Source organism: Pterocles gutturalis, unplaced genomic scaffold (assembly GCF_000699245.1).
Source record: "Pterocles gutturalis isolate BGI_N339 unplaced genomic scaffold, ASM69924v1 scaffold1322, whole genome shotgun sequence".
Lineage (NCBI taxonomy): Eukaryota > Metazoa > Chordata > Aves > Pterocliformes > Pteroclidae > Pterocles > Pterocles gutturalis.
In genome coordinates this window covers 104274-124447 of record NW_010112429.1, presented here as the reverse complement: position 1 = coordinate 124447, position 20174 = coordinate 104274, and the positions used below count along the sequence as shown (strand labels likewise).

Sequence of the window (20174 nt, the reverse complement as noted above, 5' to 3'; positions counted from 1 at the left end):
ACTCACTAAGACACCTCCTTCAGCTGGCTGCTCCGTCTAGACTCTGCTGCTCCCTCCAGCTGCTGTCAGTTTTGGGCAGGCTGGCTCTACGCAGTCTGCAATGCAGCTGCTCCACAACAGCCTGCTTCCAGACCCACCAGACTCGCTCAAGTTTTCCAGCCATGCAACTCAGTGTAAAACAGGGTTTGTCTTTCTCCTTGTTCAGGGCTGAATGGTAAACAGCATGTAGGGACTAACAATCCAGCAGCTTGGATCTACACTTTGGTACTACTTCATACATGTTTTTGCAGTGTGTTAGAAGTTCTATATTTTGCTACTGATTGTCAGCTTCTGTAATGTGTTATTCTATTATCTGGCATTCATTGTCTGATCAAATTAATGAAATATGCTAAGTTCTTGTTTTTAGCAGCTCCATGAGTTCTGTTCATGTTTATGTCCTTAAAATCATATTTCAACACTTGCAAGTCTGCATATATTATTCTGTAAATTGCCACAGGTGTGTTGATCAGAGGTTCAATGGTCATACCATTGCTGGACTGCAGACAACCAGTCCACTGTTTTGAACTTATCCTCAGTCCATCACTTTTGGTTCAACTGGTGTTCTTTAGGCTTTCATAATATTTTGGCACATATTTTGAGCACCAGAAGCTGTCTTTCAATAGCTAATATGCTCTGTAAAGTGCAAATGTGTTGTTGCTCTTTATCAGAGTTTTATTGTCAAGTTCTTATTGTGAAGCATATTTTTGCATCCCTGGTCATAAGGCATGGATTAACAGGTAATCATGCATGTGCTTGGCTAGCTGCAAACAAGCTCAGGCCCACAATGCTTCTGGTCATGTCAGAATGGTGCTGCAGGGTCCTGCTGTGTGGTAGGTATTTCAGCTTTGCCTCAGGATCATGGAAAGAAACTTACGTAGCTGCTGGACTACATCTGCCTAGTGCAGAGGCAAAGTGACCACTTTCCATACAGCATGGAAGCTTTAAAATTGCCGTTCTCAGAACTAATGAATAAGCTTTTGTGTAAATGTCTTATTTTGTTTATTGTTTTCTTTCCCCTTTTCTTACTTGTTAAGTTGCAAAGAAACTTCTACTGTATCACCACCAAAGTCCTGACATGAACTAGCTTTTATTATTCAAATAGGACTTACGGCACCCAGATAGCAGTAAGTTGGTAGATACTTCAGGAATGACAGTATTTGAAAATCCTGTAGTGTTTCCCCAATGTTTACTAACCAAAGTCCTACAAATCATAGATTTGTCCACTTTCCCTTCCTAAACTTAGGATAAGAAAAGCTGTGATGCCTGATAGCAAGGGACCCTAATGGCTGGTGCTAAAGCAGAAGCACTGATTTGCTCACAAATGAGGCATGGGTCAGTTATTTTGTAGAATTTAAAGGCAAAAATTGTCATTCTGATCGTCTAATCTATGGAACAGAGAGCATAAAACTACATGTGTTTCCTCCTGCCTCAAAGCCATACCTTTTGACTTAACTGCAGTGTAGCACTGCAAAGCAGCTGTGGTGCAGCAATGCCTCTCTTGGTGTATGCCTAGTGCCTTCTGCCACCTTCACCTGGCCACTGATGAGGTCCTCTTACGCCAATTTTTTTTCCAGCTCCTGAAGTGATACAGCATAAAGGAGCTACTGAGGGATAGAGAACTACTCCCCAACTTTGAAGTTTTTGCTTGAAAGTGTGATGTTTGACTTCCTGGAGCAAACATGAACAGAAAACTTGTTTGAGCCCACATACAATGAAAAGAAATTTTTCTAGGAATATGGATATAGTAAATAATGAAAAGCAAAAGCCAAACTGAGATGAGCACGTGGCAAAATGCAGGGAAAACCAGCTTCCTGCAGATACGAATTATAGAACTTTTGAACACAGTTTTTTGTTTATGCAATCTGAGTATTATTCATAGAAGGAATTTGGCTAAAAGATAGGAGAAAGACATTCTGATCTGATCTTTCACCAAAAAATATCTTGCTCCCTTCTCTTACCAACAGCTAGCTGTCTCATGGTGTCTTGTGACGTTTGCAGGGTGATACTCAGTTGCAGCAAAATGAGCGTTTCAACATGTTTGAGAAAACAGGCATCCAGTTCTTGGAAATCCAACATGCTCAGCTTGGTGATTCAGGAATTTACACATGCATGGTGATAAACAGCGCTGGGAAGGCATCTGTGTCTGCAGAGCTCACCGTTCAAGGTACAGCAAAGAGTTTACAGGAGAGAGCAGAAGTGAACCACAGACACTCCTTTAAAATATCTTTGGTTGTGTTCTCAGTATAAGCATTCACTTTTTCACATTATCTTCCTCTCTCTTCATTAAATGATACTGTGAAAGCTTGGAGCATGCTACTGCTGAAAACACGTTGGTTCAATGGGAAAAAGGCTATGCTTTGCAACATCTTTTTTAAAAGCAGCTTTGCATTCGTGATTTTGACTTCCATATGTTTTGAGCATAGATTTTAATTTCAGCAAATGGAAACCTTGCTCTTGTCATTATAATCAGAAATTAATTTTGTATTTGTTGAGTACCAACACCAGATATACAATTTATACCAGCTTGCCTTTTGGGAAACAAAATTGTATTTATATTTGTAGACCGGGAAAGTGAAGTAAAGGAGCATAACTCTATGCCGTAAGAGAGAAAAAACAGCTTAATGAAATGAACATTCAGGCTCTTCAACTCCCAACCCTGCCTTATTTCACTGCTGTTAAAGGAAATAAATGTCTTTGCATAAATAATTTGGGAAGTTCTATTCCACATATGTGTTACCACATACAGTTCCTTTTGCAGTTTGATACTTCTTAGGGTACCCTTTGCGTCAGCCTCAAAATCATACAGTCTTCAGCAACCACACTAAAGAGAAATTTCCTCAGTCAGTGGGTAACCAGTCACTGGACCCAATTAAATCAACAGTGCTGGATTCAGCTGCAGTCATAAGATCAGTGGGGTACATACGCACCCAGCAGTGAATTTGTTGATGCAAGATTTTTAGGTTTACAACAATGCTGTCACTCTGTAACATGTCAAGAATATAAATAACAGGAAGATTTATATTTGGGGTCCTCAGAACCACAACCAGCCCTTACCACTTAGAGCTCTACTTTTTATCTGTGAGTTCCAATCTGGTGAAGCCATATAACAGGAAGATTTATATTTGGGGTCCTCAGAACCACAACCAGCCCTTACCACTTAGAGCTCTACTTCTGTGAGTTCCAATCTGATGAAGCCATTGTAGAAGGAGCTAATACAGGTTGCCTATTCAACTGATGTTTTATAGAAAGGGCCATTTTGTTCAATAAGCCTTTTTTTAAACATGAAACTTGATCCTTACTTGCTCTCACTGAAGTGGTGAGCTTTCTGTTGTGTAATGGGTACATCTGCCTTGAGAGATGATGCGGAACTGGGGTCACAAAGTCAGCTGTGCTATATGTTTGCTTCACATGCTGACCACATCTCTGAATAATGCAGGCATTCTTTCTTGGATTAGTACAGGTCAGTAAAAAGGGCACTCTCTTGCAATGTACTTGACTAATCGGATGATTCCACTTACCTAATTCTTTCATTATCAATTAAATCATGCCATAAGAGTTGCTGCAAGATTTTAGCAGACTATCAAGTGGCTCAGAATTACTATATTTTCTTTTAAATCCATGCAATCTCATATATAGATAATCTTGTTCCAAGAGGTACATTTTTTTCTCCAAGTTCCCATAGAGGAAGGTGGAGAGGGAGGGGGAAAATGTTTTTTTAATTGACAGGGTTGCATGGTATTGTCTTGTCTGCAACCACTAGTTATTCAGCTTCCTCTTCTGCATTTATCTAGTCTCTTTTCAGCTTTAATTTTTATGTGAAGAACTTCTATTACTGTTTATTGACAGGTTTATTGAAGTGAGGTCAATGGGTTATTTCCCTCTCTCACTGCAACTTTTGTGTGTGTGTAAATAGATTCTTTTGGTCACTCTGAATGGTGCGGTAAGTCCAAGCATTTAGATGTGGATTTTTGCTTGCAAAACACTGTGGAAATCAGGGTATCATCCATCACATGTTTTTGTGTTTTCCCTGAGGCAAAGACTCTGAAAGCATTTTTATGGAATATTTGTTGATGACTTGCAAAATTCATTATCTTGCAAATTCATTAGCACATGTCTTTCTACTGTAGTTTCTGGTCTCACAGCTGACAACAGCACACATGCAACTTTGATCTGACCAGGAGAAAACAAACTGCATCCTGTAGCGTTAACTAGGGAAAAAATTAAGAGATGTGGCTGGTACTTGATTTGGAGAGGTATTTCTATCCTCCCAAATATGTATTACCTTATGCTGCCCCCAAGAGAAACAAATGCTGTCAAGGTTTGGGAGAATGTATGGAGGATTAAGTACGTATGAACTAAGAGATTGACTATGGGCAAATACGTGCTCAGTTGTATCAATGAAGCTAATGAGGTACCCTGACAAATCAGTATAGCTCAGCCATGTTCCCACAATTCCTGGTTTGTCTTTCTCCACTTCTACAAGATCTTCCGAGCTCCCATAAGATTTGATGAGCTGCCTCCCACTTGGAATCTCTTCCTTACTTCTCCCCTTCAACAAGGAGCCTTTAAGGCCCACAGAACCTTTGGTTCTAAAGGGACTGGAGAACTTAGTTGACCCAGTGTTGTCTCAAAATGGACCAAGACCTCTTTGTCTTTCAGCTGAGCAGTTGGCTGTTGTCCCATAGCAAATTTCAGGTCTGGTGATAGTCAATCTTGACTTGGAAGGATTGAAAATATGAAGAGTGAAGGTTCTTAAGTACATTTGTTGCTTAAAATCTTTCAAATTTATGGAATTACATACAGTATTGTCTGTATAAGTTACCTGTTTTTTCTTTTTTTTTATTTCAGGTCCAGATAAGACTGACATATATGCTCAGCCACCATGGTATGTTTTTACTGGACTGCTTTCCCAGAATATTTAATTGCAGTACACTAATTTTGACATTTACTGCATGATCCTTCATTACAAAGTGGTAAATCTTTTTGGGTCAGTCTGTATTTGGAAGTTAGAAAATATTTACCCAGAATGAGATTCTCTCTTACAGCCAAATTCAGCTGTCCTGGTAGAATCCTATGAAATAGTTGGTGGAACTGGTGACAACACTATGAAGTACAGAGTTCTGGTCTGGTTCAGGAAAGCAAAATTTAGATGACTTTATGCTCACTGTTCCCATGTAGCCAAATAGTTATATAATCTGAACAAAAACTACATGAGGAGAAATTATACTCTGTACCAATTGGTCAAACTTCCTTTTTGGAGTCAAAAGCCTGCATGCATCTTGTCAGTACTGAGCTGGTTGCTCCTTGCTGACAAGGAAAATGTGGTATGGCCCTGGTCTGTGCAGTTGTCTGAAAATACATACAAAAGTATGGGTAAAGTAAGAAGAAACAAAAAATTTTGTATTTCATGGCTTTATCAAGATTCTTAAACTTAAATGGCTATAATTTTTTAAAAAATGATTTTGTAAAATGGCTTTTCTTCATAAATACAAAATGTAGGAATGAAATGTTCTTGTCTCTGTAAGACACTTTGATGAAGGCCAGCTGCTTTACAGTCTTCAAGTTGTTTAATTTACCCTCACAGGCCCTGACTGGGATTTCAAAATGTCGTGTTTACATTGTCTTAACTCCATGTCCACTGTAAAGTGGATCTGAAAGTGCTGTGCTACCTTGTTTTTCAGGTCTGTGTGATTTTTAGGAACATACTTCAAAATAAGTTTAGTGTAAATGAAACTGTGCAGCTCTACACCCAGAACTCCCCGTGTACTGGGTTCTCCAGAGTATTTTTGCCTCCTCCATCATTTATTCACAAAAAAAAAAAAAAAAAAAAAAAAAAAGAGAGAGAGAGATGCTTTGTAAAATGTAAAAATCTTACAGTTGTAACTGCAAATCTCATAGGCATTATTTCTCTAGTACATTTAACTCTGGCTGAAGAAAGAACCACAATATCCTGAATCTGCCTGAGAGAATAAGTCAATGGCACCAAGTATAGCAAAACAGAGCTGGGCTAGAAATTACTTCCCGTATTTCAGATATGTTCAAATTCTGCCTTGGAATAATACTTTGGAAGTATGAGAGACAGACACAGTGCTCTACAGGTAATAGCTTAGTGGTCAGGGCAGTTAACTTCAATGAAGGAAACTTAGATTCAAGTTCCCAGTTAGTCAGCTACTCTTGTGCCCTCAAAGTCCTGAGCAGCAGATCCATTATAATTCTGAGAAGTTCTTATAATAGAACCATAGATGATATTGTTACGTCCAGTCAATTAATATTTTTTTTTTACAATACTCCCTCTCCCTCACCTAGCCTTTAGTCAAGTTTCCTGATCAGTCCTCTTTTGAAATCACCTAAGTTACAAGACACCATAATTAGAAATAGTAATTTCACTGCACAATTTACATTGTCATTTCCCTTTAGGGAACTATTTTATGTATATGAGCTATAATTATACATGGCCCCAATTTATTAAAGCATGAAGTAGTGTTACACCATGGTCATTCCAGGGTGTTGCATAATTGCTCTCTATCTAAATCAGTGTATTTAGGGTTAGTGCCTGATGCACAAAACATGTCAGAACCTGAGCAGTGGATTTGTATCTAGAAACTACTCAGTTCAGACAGTGTCTGAGCCCTGGTCATGTTTTATGAAACTTTTAACTTCACCTCTTTCACAGTGTTCTTAACTGTGTGAAGGAAACTAAAGGCTAATTAGTTTACCTTTTGCTAAGGGTTTGTACATTTATATAATTGCTGAAAATAATTTGTCTTTATACAGTGTCATATATCTGTATATCTGTAAACTTATAATTTTCCTCCAGCATGCCATCAAAACCAGCAACACTTGCTGTTAAAGCCGTTGAAAATTCAGAATTCAAACAGGCAACTAGCAATGGGATTGCTAAAGAGCTGAAATCCAGCAGCACTGAACTCATGGTTGAAGCCAAAGACAGCATGTCAGCAAAGAAAGAGACCTTCTACATCACCAGAGAAGCCAAAGACAGTAAGCAGGGACAGCACCAAGAAACCAATCCAGTGTCTCCTCAAGAACTCAAAGAAGGAAAAAAGGGATCTCAGGTCTTGCAGAAAACTTCAAGCACCATCACACTACAAGCTGTAAAACTGCAACCAGAACCAAAGGCAGAACCCCAGGACTCTTTCATGAGGCAGGGTGAAGACAGGAAAAGGGCTGTGCAGCCCCTGATGTCAGCTCAACAAACCCCATCCCTGACAGGACAACTCAGTCCAAGGAGCAGAGAAGCAGAATACAGATGTGGAACCCGGAAGGCTGTAATGGAGGAGAAAAGGGAGCCTCTCGGAATTCCCCCTCAGTTTGAGAGCCGTCCACAGAGCCTGGAAGCATCAGAAGGCCAGGAGATTAAATTCAAGAGCAAAGGTAAAGGGATGAAAGTTATCAGAGTCCTGTGGTTAGTCAGGTTCCCCTTCTGTGTGTGGAAGTGGAGAAGCAATTCTTTCTTCACTGCAAGTGGTCCTCCTCCTAAAGCATTTTTGAAATAGATACAGAATCTCATGCTGTTTCCACAATACTCTCCTCAATTAAATTTTCAAATCATTCCGTATCATAGTGTCCATCCCTTCTCTGATCTGGGGTTTTCCCAGATGTAATCAATGTCACTTTATCTAGGAGGTAGTTTTAGGGCCTTTTATACAAGGATGCAAGAGAGAAAATGGATGGTATGCTTTCCACAACCATAATTCGTTATCTTGCCCTTGAGCCAAAAAAAATATCAGATATATATATATAACTACGATCAGTCACTGCATTTCCCTTGAGGCATCTACTTTTACCCCTCATATTTGGTCAACCCAGTGCTGACCTGGGTGCTTCCCAACAGCTGAAATGATAAAGTCAGAATTAAAAAGGAGGTTTAGAGTTTGCTCCACAGAATTTAACTGGGTTTTAACCTCTCAGAAGAGTAATGAGAGCTGCATTTTGCTGAACCCAGGGAGTAGACTTGGAACACTTTTTTAAAAATCATAATTCTAGTAGAAAATAATTTTGAAGCATTTTTCTGCTATTTTTTTAAAATAACAGTCACACCTTAAATTGTTCCCACAAGTGAGAGAGAAATTGGTTTTTGTCTCTGGAGGAAAAAAAATCACAACAAAACCATGGTAATTTATTTCATTTCTTGGTAGTTCTAACCCCATGAGTGAAGAATACAATTTATATCACAAGCCCAGAGAGTAAGGAGGGGAAAAATATTCCAAAGATCCTGGCATCTTTTGAATACTTTTTTTTCTAGGTATATTAGTACGAAGAACATGGATTGCTTTCCATCAGAGCATCCCAAAAACTTTGCAAGGTTTAAATAATTCATGGTCCTGTTTGGTAGGGAAATATAGTCCCTATTGGACAGAAACCAAGGAGATCATTCAGTTCTTAATGAAGCCAGTGAATGCCTTTTCATTTGGCTTTGGACACAAACTCTTATACGCAAAGGCAAGGTGTCTGTAGGGAAGTTACAGTGGAATGTCCCTAGTGCACTTCTATTAAATAATCCAAGAAACTCTCTTTCTTGAGAATCCCCTCCAGAAAGGGAGATGAGGGTTGCTTCCTGGTTGCAACGGACAATGGAAATGCTCTTACAACCTTAAGGAGGCTTCTACCTGCCAGGCTGTCAGCTCAGCATGCTTCTGGGTCTGCATAGTTACTGCAAAGCATCCAGGTTCTTTGACAATTCTGGGCTTGATTTTTTTCTTTTTTTCCCAGCTTTTGGAGGTTCTCCCACCTCCACTGTTCTTCGCTAATTGTCCATGGATTCCAGTGTGCACTTCTTCTTCTGAGCAGGAAAGAGAATCTTTTCTAACTAATAGCTTCTAGTTTCTAGTGAAGAAAATTCACAGAAAAAGGACATTTCCTGGTTTCCAATGTACACAATGGGCATTCTATTTTTTGCCTCATTCATGGGTGTAATGGTAGCCTGCTCCCTTCCAAATTTTTGAAATTTTGTATGGAGTTGGAGCTGAATTTGGGGACTCTTCTTTTTTTTTTTTTTTTTTTTTTAAAAAAAGAAAAAAGAAGAAATTCTTTGTTTTCCTATTTCTAGACACTTGTAGGGTCCTGCTTCTAGCTAAGGGTTTTTCTTCTTGATAAGTCACTCCCCTATCCTTATATTTTCTCTGTTCAGAAGGGTTTCCAGCAGTATATCATATGTCTTTGTTGTGGATATTCCTGCCATCTTTTACTGTCTGTACCTTCCTCTGAGGCTGAGCACTCTTGCTATAATGAAATGGATAGAACTGCGAAGGAACATCAGCAAGGTGGAAGCCCCAGAGGGCCTTGCTTGCTGAAAATAAGTGAAGGATGGAGTGGGTGACCTTTTCTGGCATTCTTTCCTAACCTCTACTCTTTGCTCATCATAGCAACTGTCCCATGAATCCCTGACTTCCCTCAGCACTACTAGGAGCCAAATCTTGTTTTCTAGAGCTCTAACACAGGCAAATCAGGATGTGAAGCCACTGCTGTTTTGCTTCTGCTCCATGAAAGTTTATTGTCCTAGAAGCTGCCTGCTTTGCTTACACTTAGGCCCTAGTTTGGAAAAAAATACCCATAATCACAGAATGTTTGAGGTTGGAAGGGACCTCTGGAGGTCATCTGATTCAACATCCCTGCTCATGCAGTGTCACCTAAAGCAGGTTGTCCAGGACTATGTCAAGGTGGCTTTTGAATACCTCCAGGGATGCTCCATAACCTCTCTGGGCAACCTATGCCAGTGCTTAGTATCACTCTCAGTAAAAAAGTGTTTATGTTCAGACCAAACCTCCTGTGTTTAATTTTGCTCTCATTGCCTCTACTCCTGTCACTGGACACCACTGAAAAGAACCTGGCTCCATCTTCTTTACAGCCTCCCTTCAGATATTTATATACATTTATAAGATCCCCCTGAAGCCTTCTCTTCTCCAGGCTGAACAGTCCCAGAATAAGCAACCTCAGTGGTAGGTAGTGTGGACTGCAAAGTACTGCTACGTGCACAGAGAAACCAGTTTAGCAGGGTAGGAAGGAATGGGGAGAAATTTCTTTCTTTCTTCTCTAATATCTCATCACATCCATTTTATCTGTGACTTTTAGAGGAATAATTTTCAGAGAGAAGTGTTTGGGTTTTTTAAGTTGCCAAATATTTGCTATTTTAAAAGATGGACTGGCCAAGATGTTTGGGAAGATCAGAAATATATTTTTGAAGATAGTTTTGTGTATTACTTGCTCTTTAAAGTTTATATAATTATGTATGTCTAAATTACACCTAATTTACACTAAAACAAATAATGGAATTACACTAAGAGGAATATCTGTTAATAAAAATTCAAATACCTGATTGTCTAGTTTCAGGAAAACCAAAACCAGATGTGGAGTGGTTCAAAGAGGGTGAACCTATTAAAGCTGGAGAAGATGTACAAATATATGAAGAAGATGGAATTCATTGCCTATGGTTAAAGAAAGCCTGTTTGGGGGACAGTGGATCTTATAGCTGTGCGGCTTTCAACCCCAAAGGCCAGACTTCCACCAGCTGGTTGTTAACTGTCAGAAGTAAGTTCTTGTGAGCCTATTTGCACTTTGAAAACTGGCTGGGCTTTTCTAAGCTGTAAGAGTGTGGTGACTACAAAATGTCTATTTCAACATCTCAGTCCAGGTTACTTCTGATTCATAGCTCTGTGAATAACACAGTGTGGGATAACTGGCAAGCCACTTTCCACATCAGATTTCCTTCTGACCTTTTGTTTTCATTGTTTGTGTAGTTAAAACCATCTCATTGAATGTTTTGTACACACAGAGGCCTGTTCTCCACTGAGGTTTTCTATTAATGCTTGTATTTAATACAGGTTGCCAAAGATTTTGTTGTTGTTCTGCATTCAGTTCTTTTGGAGTTGCTTAGCATTTCTATAGGACACTGCACATCTGAAGTATTTTGTGAGCACAAACTAGTCCTGTGCATTAAAGTGAATAAGAAAAAAAGTGAAGAAATGAGAATTGCATTCTGCTAAACTCATGTGCGCTTCCCAGTGACATATTATTTTGAGCTTTAGGGTACTGTCTTACTGGTCTGGTTGAAATATTTGTTACCTTCTTAGCAAATCCTGTCCTCATTTCTAATCTTTTCACCTGGTTTTAGGTTTTGTCCTGGAGCTATGATCTTGTTTATGCAACTTTTCTCTATTTGCTGTGCCTGAGGTTACCCAAGATACTCTCTCTCTGTCTCATGAGAGACCCGTAAACTGCATCCTTAAATCACCCTGTTTCACTGCCAGCCAGGGGAAATTTGGGAGAGGGACTGGGAGAAGACAGATAAGAGGAGAGAAGAATTATCATTCCTGTTCTTTGCGCTGAGCTCTGTGGTAATACATTGTGTACACTTCTAGTGAAGACCCGTAAACTGCATCCTTAAATCACCCTGTTTCACTGCCAGCCAGGGGAAATTTGGGAGAGGGACTGGGAGAAGACAGATAAGAGGAGAGAAGAATTATCATTCCTGTTCTTTGCGCTGAGCTCTGTACATTGTGTACATTTCTAGTGATTGGCTGCAAATGGTGGTTTCTGGCTGTCTAAGATACACCTTGAGGGCTGGCAGTGTCTGCCTTGTAGATTAGAGATTTATACCAGTACGTTGCTCAAAGCTATTTCTGTTTCCCAATATGACATTTCATCATGGTTTTCATTCTTTTTTTTTTCTTTTATGCTTGTTTGCATGGGATGAATCTGTTAGCCCAGCCGTGTCACCTAAACATAACTAGAAAAAGTCACCAAGTTGTAAAGATAATTTTGTCAATTTGGGTTAAATGAATTGTTTTCATTTTGATTTTAAAGGACCTAAAGTTCAAGAAGTTGCTCCATGCTTTTCCAGTGTCTTGAAAGGATGCACTGTGAGTGAAGGGCAAGACTTTGTGCTGCAGTGCTGTGTAGCAGGCACACCTGTGCCTCAGATCACATGGCTTCTCAATGGTAAGGAATCCCCGGGTCTGCGATATGTGCACGCATGCACTAACATCCACAGTCACAAATGCTGCTCTGATCAGTGCATAGAAAGGCTGTGAATACTGCACAAAGCACGCTAAATCACTGTAATATAATCCGCCAGAATATTTGAAGAAAAACAGTTTGTATGCACATAATATGCACAAAGGGTGGTTTTCTTGTTTTCTAACTTACTGCAGTTTTCCAGTATGTCCAGGAGAGGACTCTGTTGACAAGATTGTACGCAGATGCGTTTCCTGGGTTTTGGTAAACACAGCTTTTCAGCATGCTGCAACAAAGTCTCCGTTGCTATTTCGTGCTGAATCCTGTGCTAGCCCCACTCCTTTAGCACTAGCCTCTGCTCTGAGAGTAATCGATTGTCATCATGATCCTGCAGGGATAAGAAGATCTACGCAAAACAAGTGCAGTATATCACTTGTAACAGCAGCAGGGAAATCCATGCCCGATTCCACCCTTCCATCGGCTGGGCAGATCACGATTGGTATTAGCAGCTATGTCCCCAAGATCGTAAAATCACAGCTTTTCTGGTTGCTTCTCTGCTATAAATATGTTCCTTTAGATTCTAACACTTGTCTAAAGCTGACTAAAAAAAAGGATAAGTAAATTTTTTTTTTACTTTTATCAGACTGCAAAATCTACGCTGCCCCGATTACACAACTGAACATGAAAGTTTCCTTAAACGTCTCCTCTTAATATCGGAGTTGGGCCCAAACATGAGCGTTTTGCTTAGATTCCAAATTATTTCAGAGATCCAGGGACTACACACCTTGGCTAAGGACTCTTTCCATTTAGAGCCTTATCCATTAAACACTAGATACATTTATTCAGCTTAACCCTTGATCACCTCTATTACTCCTGAAGTGCAATTGATTTTTCGCAGATTCTTCCAGGCTATCTATCTTTGGGTGTACGTGTGTGCGTGTGATTTAAAGACAAAGAATACATACTTTGACAGAAAGATGTTTCCTCCAGGATTGTTTTAAGATTAAGTATTTGCACATGATCTCTGTTTTTCTTTAGCTACTCAAAGCAAATAGGATAACTCAAAAAGGTGGCAGGGCAAATGAACTCTGACCTTGAGACTGGTATGTTCCCACAGCCTGGTCTGCTCCCCTTCCCAATAGCTCCATGTCTAGAATAGAAAGGCCACTGCTTTATTTACAACACGAAACATGTGAGTAAAGGCTCTGACACTCTCCCATTGGAAATAATTCGTTTCTCTGTCTGAAGGCTGCTCTGCAGTTCCTCCTTTGCAAACATGAGTAGAATCACTGTTTTGCTATGCAAGATTTGTGTATGTTTCTGTAGGCCTCCAGTAAGCACTGTGCCCTCCTGCCTTTTTTCAGGATGTTTGTTCTGCATTGACCTTTCTTCTCACTAACCTCACAAGAGTCTGCCCCTATTCAGGTATAACTGTGCTTGTATTGCATCCAAGCTCCAAACTGCAATTGGATCAAGAACACAAGGAGGCAAAAGCAATTGGGTTTTTTTTTCTGATAGTTGTATTTCAAACCATTAGGTGAAAGCCAGTGCATTAACTCTGCTCTTAAATCAAAAGGCAGGGATGAGTCTGAGTAACAGAAGCACAAGAAACTATCCTAATAAGAAAAATTAGGGACTTTATATATTATTCTAAAGATACAAGCACACTACTTTCATTCCAGACTCCTGAAACATACCACTAAATTTTAATGTTTTTCTGTCTTGCATTTGATTGTGATACATATATAGCATTTTGATATGAACTTGAATGGATTATAAACAGTAGTTTAAAGCTGGTCATTCCATGTACACTCTTAGGGTCATTATTTTACCTAAGGATCAAAATAACTATTGTGATATCCATTTGAATGCAAACATTTCCTTCCTGTCTACCAGCTAGCTAGATACTACAAACTTCTCATATATATATCCATTACAAAATAACAAAGAATGTTGTGTTTCTAGTCCTGAAATACTACTCCAAGCAGACATAACAATGTTTTTGGCAAAATGACATGACGGAGTCTTTCATCAACTGGCCATATGAAGAAAGCACTATATTCATAGTATATAATTTAAGGCAGGCAGATAAATTTTGTTTTTAAAAAAGATGTATTACAATCTGCTGTCCATGCTTGGAATATAAAGCTTTTCAAGTACACAGCTGATAGACTGTGGCAGAGGAAAAAGCAATCTGCTGAGAGCAATCACACTACTGTTCAAACTGTAGCAATTTTGCAGAACTCCATAGAAATAAAAATCATATGGGACACGATGTGTAAAGGTCACAAGCAAATATCAAATGCAAATTGTATTCCAAGCATGACAATGATGACAAACTAGAATTAATTTTTGAAAGGAATAGTGAGAAAAGTATGTATATCTTGATGAAATAATGAATATAAAGACCAAGTTATCAAATAATAGGAAACATGAACAGAAGGCTGCTTTGAGAAACAGAGAAAAAAAAGAAAAAAAAAAAAAGCAGAACAGTCTGACTCCTAGGCTAGCCAGCCCTTAATACTGGACAGCCTGTGTGCTGCCCAGTCTGCCTTCCCGTGAACTCCAGGCAATCACATGAACAGAAGGCTGCTTTGAGAAACAGAGAAAAAAAAGAAAAAAAAAAAAAGCAGAACAGTCTGACTCCTAGGCTAGCCAGCCCTTAATACTGGACAGCCTGTGTGCTTCTGCCTTCCCGTGAACTTCAGGCAATCCACACCACCTGAGAACTACAAAACTTGCAATAACTTCTTGTACAATGTTACATACAAGTACTACTTTAGATATTGAGCATTTTTACCAACTGTGACTGCATATATGAATTTAAAACACTTTCCAAGCCATTATATAGATTGGCCTCTTTTTCAGGTCAACCAGGACAAAAATAGATGATGTATGCTGTGCATTGCCTGTAATTACTTCTTAGCATCTGTGAGGATGAGTAGTTTTTCCGTGTTCACAGAGACTGCACAAATAAGAGCCACCTGACCTAACTATGGATTTTATTTGAGCTCTTACTCTTCTCTGCGGTTCTACCATCTTCAGTTTCTTTCTTATACTTTTTTCCCATTTTAATGATTTAAAAGTTTTTTTCCAACATTTTCAAGACAGTTCTTTTGTCCTGTTGCTCTCACTCTGCCCTTTAAGTTTCTTTATGAATTTTCACTTGATTTACTGGCAAATTCCCCGAAAGTGTGTTTTAGTTCTGGCCTCACCAAAGCCTATAAAGAACTTTTTGCATGTCCTCTCTGTGACAACACTTCAGTATGTAACTCCAATTTACTTTACTTCTTTGAATATTTTATTAGTAACTTAAACTGCAGCAATAGGGCTTATATGACTGCAGTTTAAATATGCTTTCTGTGTGGGTTTTTTTCCCTAAGTTGCATTGAGCCACTTTCTGCTGAATTTTAAAAGAATATGACCATGACTTTAGTATAACAATTCTCTGAGTAGTGTTTGGTTTTAGGATAGCTTTCTGATCTGTCCAGAAAGCTTTTAATAAATGGGCCAGGGGAAAATTTCCTTTCTTCTGGCACAACATGCCAGCAGAAAGGTATTTTTTGTTATTGTTCCTGCTGCCAAGCTGTCATGGAGATTTGACTGTTCTGTCTCTAGAGAAAAGAACATTTCACTACTGGGAGGGTTGTTTTTATTAAATGAAGATATAAGTACAATGGACATAATTTAGAATCTTGCTGTAGGTTATTCCTCAGGGCTGACATACTTGTGTTTGTTTTCTGGGGTCTGATGAAAAGGCCATTCTGTAAGTGAATTCACTATTCTGTGAACAGTGTTAAAAAATAGTCACAGTTTTTTTGGGAGCTGGAGTGAAAAAGAGGATGCCCTGACAAAATTTGAGGACATGGTGAAGGAGACCACATTTTCTTTTTCTACATAGAACACTTACCCTATTCATTTGCTTATTTATGACAGAAATAAAAAGGCATTGTTCTATTTTTGATGATGCCGCTTTCATCCTGAGTGTATTTCTGAATCATCATAGCATCATTAGGTACTATTAATAGTTCCTTTCATCCTGAGTGTATTTCTGAATCATCGTAGCATCATTAGGTACCATTAATAGTTTCAATGTCAGAATCACAGACAGGATCCCTGTCAGTCAGATGAGGAAGACAGTCCAGCGCCCCATGTGCTCTTACAAAAAGCTTTGTCTGCTTGGGCTTCAGCACTACACGTACATATTTGAATGGAATGTTATTCCCGCATGAAAAAAATACAGATGAGGAAGACAGTCCAGCGCCCCATGTGCTCTTACAGAAAGCTTTGTCTGCTTGGGCTTCAGCTCTACACATACATATTTGAATGGAATGTTATTCCCGCGTGAAAAAAATATGTGATTGGACCTAATAGTTACAACAGTCTGTGTGTAGCTGAGTAAAAGGGAGCTCAGAGGAACTAGTCATAAATACCTGTGACCTGTGAAGAGGGACAGTCCAGCGCCCCATGTGCTCTTACAGAAAGCTTTGTCTGCTTGGGCTTCAGCTCTACACATACATATTTGAATGGAATGTTATTCCCGCGTGAAAAAAATATGTGATTGGACCTAATAGTTACAACAGTCTGTGTGTAGCTGAGTAAAAGGGAGCTCAGAGGAACTAGTCATAAATACCTGTGACCTGTGAAGAGGGTGGGTAGAGTTTATTTTAAAATTGAAGTCTTCTGGGCATTTGATTAAATGTTCACCCCAGTTTTTCATGTGGTAGAAAATTTGCTAACTTAACAGTGACTTCTAAGACAAGTAAAGGAACAAGATCATCTACTACATTTTATAATATTTTGAAGTATTGGATCAAGCTGATTTTGGCACATGTACGTATTTCATAATGAAACTTCATATGCAGTTAGATAGATAATGACTGCCTTCTGAGTTTGCTAGTGCTGAAAATCAGAGATGAGAGAAAAATGTGTCCCATTATTTAATGTATCCTGCTCATAGTGCAGAGCTAGTTCTTAGAAACCCCAGAGCTTTTGTCCTAATATTTTAAAATAATTTTTGCGATAAAATCAATTTTGATCTTTCCTTTTGACCATGATTTTCCAAGTGACAGATGTCTTTGATTCAGTCCTGCGCAATTTCTCTGCAGTTTCACCCCCTTGTCTTAGATGACCCTAATTTCTTTTTCCAGCATGATACTTATGCACAGATATCAGGCCCTCTTAAGCACTGCATACACTGGGAAAGCAACCAATGATGAGTCAGTAGTGGAAACTATTTAATATTGGGAAAACAGATTGCAGAAGCATTTCAGAAAGTAAGGCTGAGATCGATGACAGTCTCTGAAACAATAGCAAGTCAATTGTAACCAGTCTACACTAACATTTAAGCAAGTTCCAAAACAGTTCAAGGAACCAGTTTCTTAAAATGAAGCTCTTTAATAGTCACATCACCACAGATCAGACTGTACTTGTCTGTTACCAGACCGTACATACTGTAGTGCAGACTGACTGCATGTGTAAATCAGCCTCTTGGCTCCGTTGTGGATTTTGCTGTCTCTCTTGGAATATCTTCCACTACAAAGTACTTGATGAGGACTTCAAGTGTTTCTCCATGCCCAACAGGTTTTGCACATCTAAACAATAACGCTAATATCTAGTTTTAGGTAAAGTACAAGATGGAGGCAATGTCTGAAGCAAACATACAAGACATTTATTTTCTTATCCACCTGAAAGAGAATCTATTCAAAATACAAAGATAAACCTTCCTTCTCTTACTGTTACTCAAGGGAGCACCCAGTGAACCTAATGGCAAGATTTGTCTGTCAACCATATTCTGCTTTGTGCTTCAGATGCTGCTGTTTGTAATCACTAGAGAGCATGGCTGTGCACCAGAGAGCAGGATTTGGCACTGCACTCTAGTATACTGACTGGTGTTAGGCACGCAGATTTCACTGAAAACAATAAGTGCTTTTGAAACTTGTGGCTGTTGTATTAAGACAATTTTCTTCCTTTCTGTTGGCAGACCAACCAATTCAGTATGCCCATTCCACTTTTGAAGATGGAGTTGCAAAATTGACTGTCCAAGATGCCCTACCAGAAGATGATGGCATTTATACCTGTCTGGCTGAAAACAACACAGGACAGGCATCTTGCAGTGCTCAGGTCACAGTCAAAGGTGAATATTTTAGCCTGCCATAATTACTGAAATGATATCAGCTGTAATCTTAAAAAAAATTTATCTTCATCCTTAAGAGAGGTTGTTGTAAGTGGGTTCCATGTTTTTTCTAAGCTTTTTTCAGCTGGATACCTTTTCTTCTCCTTGGAAGTGTATGCAACTTAAGTGCTTAGGGACTGTGAAACATGAAGTAATGTGTATGTTTCAGAAAAAGGTATTAATGCTCTGACCTTACCAAGAAGCACTTAGTGTGGTACAGAGTAGTGAGGTTAAGTTTTGGAAGAGGTGTACCAGCGCAGGAAAGTACTGTCACTGCTGAAAGAAAAATGAGCGTAGTATCACCAGCGTCACCAATTAGGCAGAGGGTGTTACAGTCAGGAGGCAGATGCTACTGTTTCCTTTTGAAAAGCAGGGCACAGAGACCAGTGCCAAGGACTGCAATTATGATAGCAAATGCCAGTGTTCTTGTTCTGCTACCAGAATTTGTCAGATATCATTCTGAAGAGGTATGTATCAGCTAATTGGGAGCAGTATATCTCTAAATAAGCAGAATTTTGGTAGTGAAAGTACCAGAAGAAGGTTGTCATAAGCAACTGAGGTGATCTGTTGTCTCTGAAATTTGAGAGCACCGTCTTTGCAAATATCAATAATTTGATACCCTCAGTGCTGATTTGACAGATGACTTGTCCATGAATGCCATAATTCTGCACTAGGATCTGAACAAACACAGTCGTAAAGACTAGAGATCATAATGAAGACAAGAGATGGCAGAATCCCATGGATACATTGAACAGTGAGGTAGTATCAATCAGCATTATGGACTTAATTCTTATAATCTCACCTGGCATCAGTTTTTACAGTTGTTTCATTTTATGGCTGCAGATGATGAGCCCCCTCCCTCCACAGTCCCTCTCCCTCAGATTCTGCCTCCCTCTTACAGTCAATATTTAGTATTTTTCATCTGCAAATTATTTTTCCCAAAGTTATAATAGTTTGGCACTGCCTATCTAACAGACTGCTGAGACAGTTGCCAAGGGAACTATTCCATTTGTCTGGGACCAAATAATACCTGCCCCAAATCTGTACATGCAGCTTAGTGGGAAAGGTAGCCTGATCCCTGGGATACCAAGATTTGTCTTGGTTTGACAATGTTCTGTGGTGTTTGTCTACAGCACTTCAGTGATGTGCCTGCCCCTATTCTGTCTGTATGAATCCACTTAAAACCCTAGACAAGCTTAAAATGAAAACAAAGTAATTCTGGTAAACCTATGAGTTAATTTCTTGATTACTGAATTGGAAATGCAGTTGCCCCTTCCCCACTCTCTCCCTCCCCCCAGAAAAAAAGGCACCAAGTAGGAAAACACTGATTTTAAAATAAGCCTGACACTAATCTGTTCTCAAAGCTGTCGTTCATAATTTCTCTGAAGCATTTCATCTGCATTAGCTAAGGGCCAATCAAGAGTACTCCACCTCAAGGGAGCTATTTGACATGGGATCTCCTAATTCTTCACTGGAACACAGAAACAAAAAAGACAGCCCCTTTCTTACTCCTTTCTGAGTTATTTTAGGGTTGACGTACAGTGCTAACATGGGAGCAACAGTGATCTAGCCTTTCCCCAGGTTTGTGTACTCTGCTAAGCTATTTCAGGTTACGTAGTCGCTGATGCACTGAGTTGGATTCCTCTCGCACTTCAGCTAGTGTGGGGTTAGAAAGCTACACTGCCGATATTATGGGGAGTTTGTTCCTCTGTTTTGCACCCACTTCTGTTTTCTGGGAGTTATGGAATGTGGGGGGAAGAACAAGAGTAGAATTAAGAACATGCGTGACAGGCTGTGAAGCCACATTTTCAACATTTTTACAGCTTTAGCTGTCCCCTCCACTTCCTCCTAAAACTCATTATGTCCCTGTTGCCATGAGGATTACAGTAACTTTCCCCAAAATTCAGATCAATTGTGGATTTGCCTGCCAAAAATAGTATCAAATTTTAAATTGTGTTTTCCAAGTCTCTTATCTGTTCTTATATATTTT

The 20174-nt window shown here is 39.3% G+C and overlaps 1 protein-coding gene across 4 annotated transcripts in view; it reads left to right on the top strand.

Moving 5' to 3' along the window:
* MYLK (myosin light chain kinase) overlaps nt 1–20174 on the top strand; it is a 152582-nt gene that overhangs the window by 32286 nt on the left and 100122 nt on the right. For 3 of the 4 annotated variants that reach the window (XM_010074025.1, XM_010074026.1, XM_010074027.1), the window contains exons 5-10: nt 2038–2203; nt 4888–4924; nt 6857–7431; nt 10381–10584; nt 11860–11994; nt 17993–18145. In XM_010074025.1, the coding sequence (XP_010072327.1) occupies nt 2038–2203; nt 4888–4924; nt 6857–7431; nt 10381–10584; nt 11860–11994; nt 17993–18145 (1270 nt within the window). Of the gene's footprint in view, nt 1–2037; nt 2204–4887; nt 4925–6856; nt 7432–10380; nt 10585–11859; nt 11995–17992; nt 18146–20174 lie in introns of those variants that run through there. The other variant, XM_010074028.1, reaches the window with a different exon arrangement.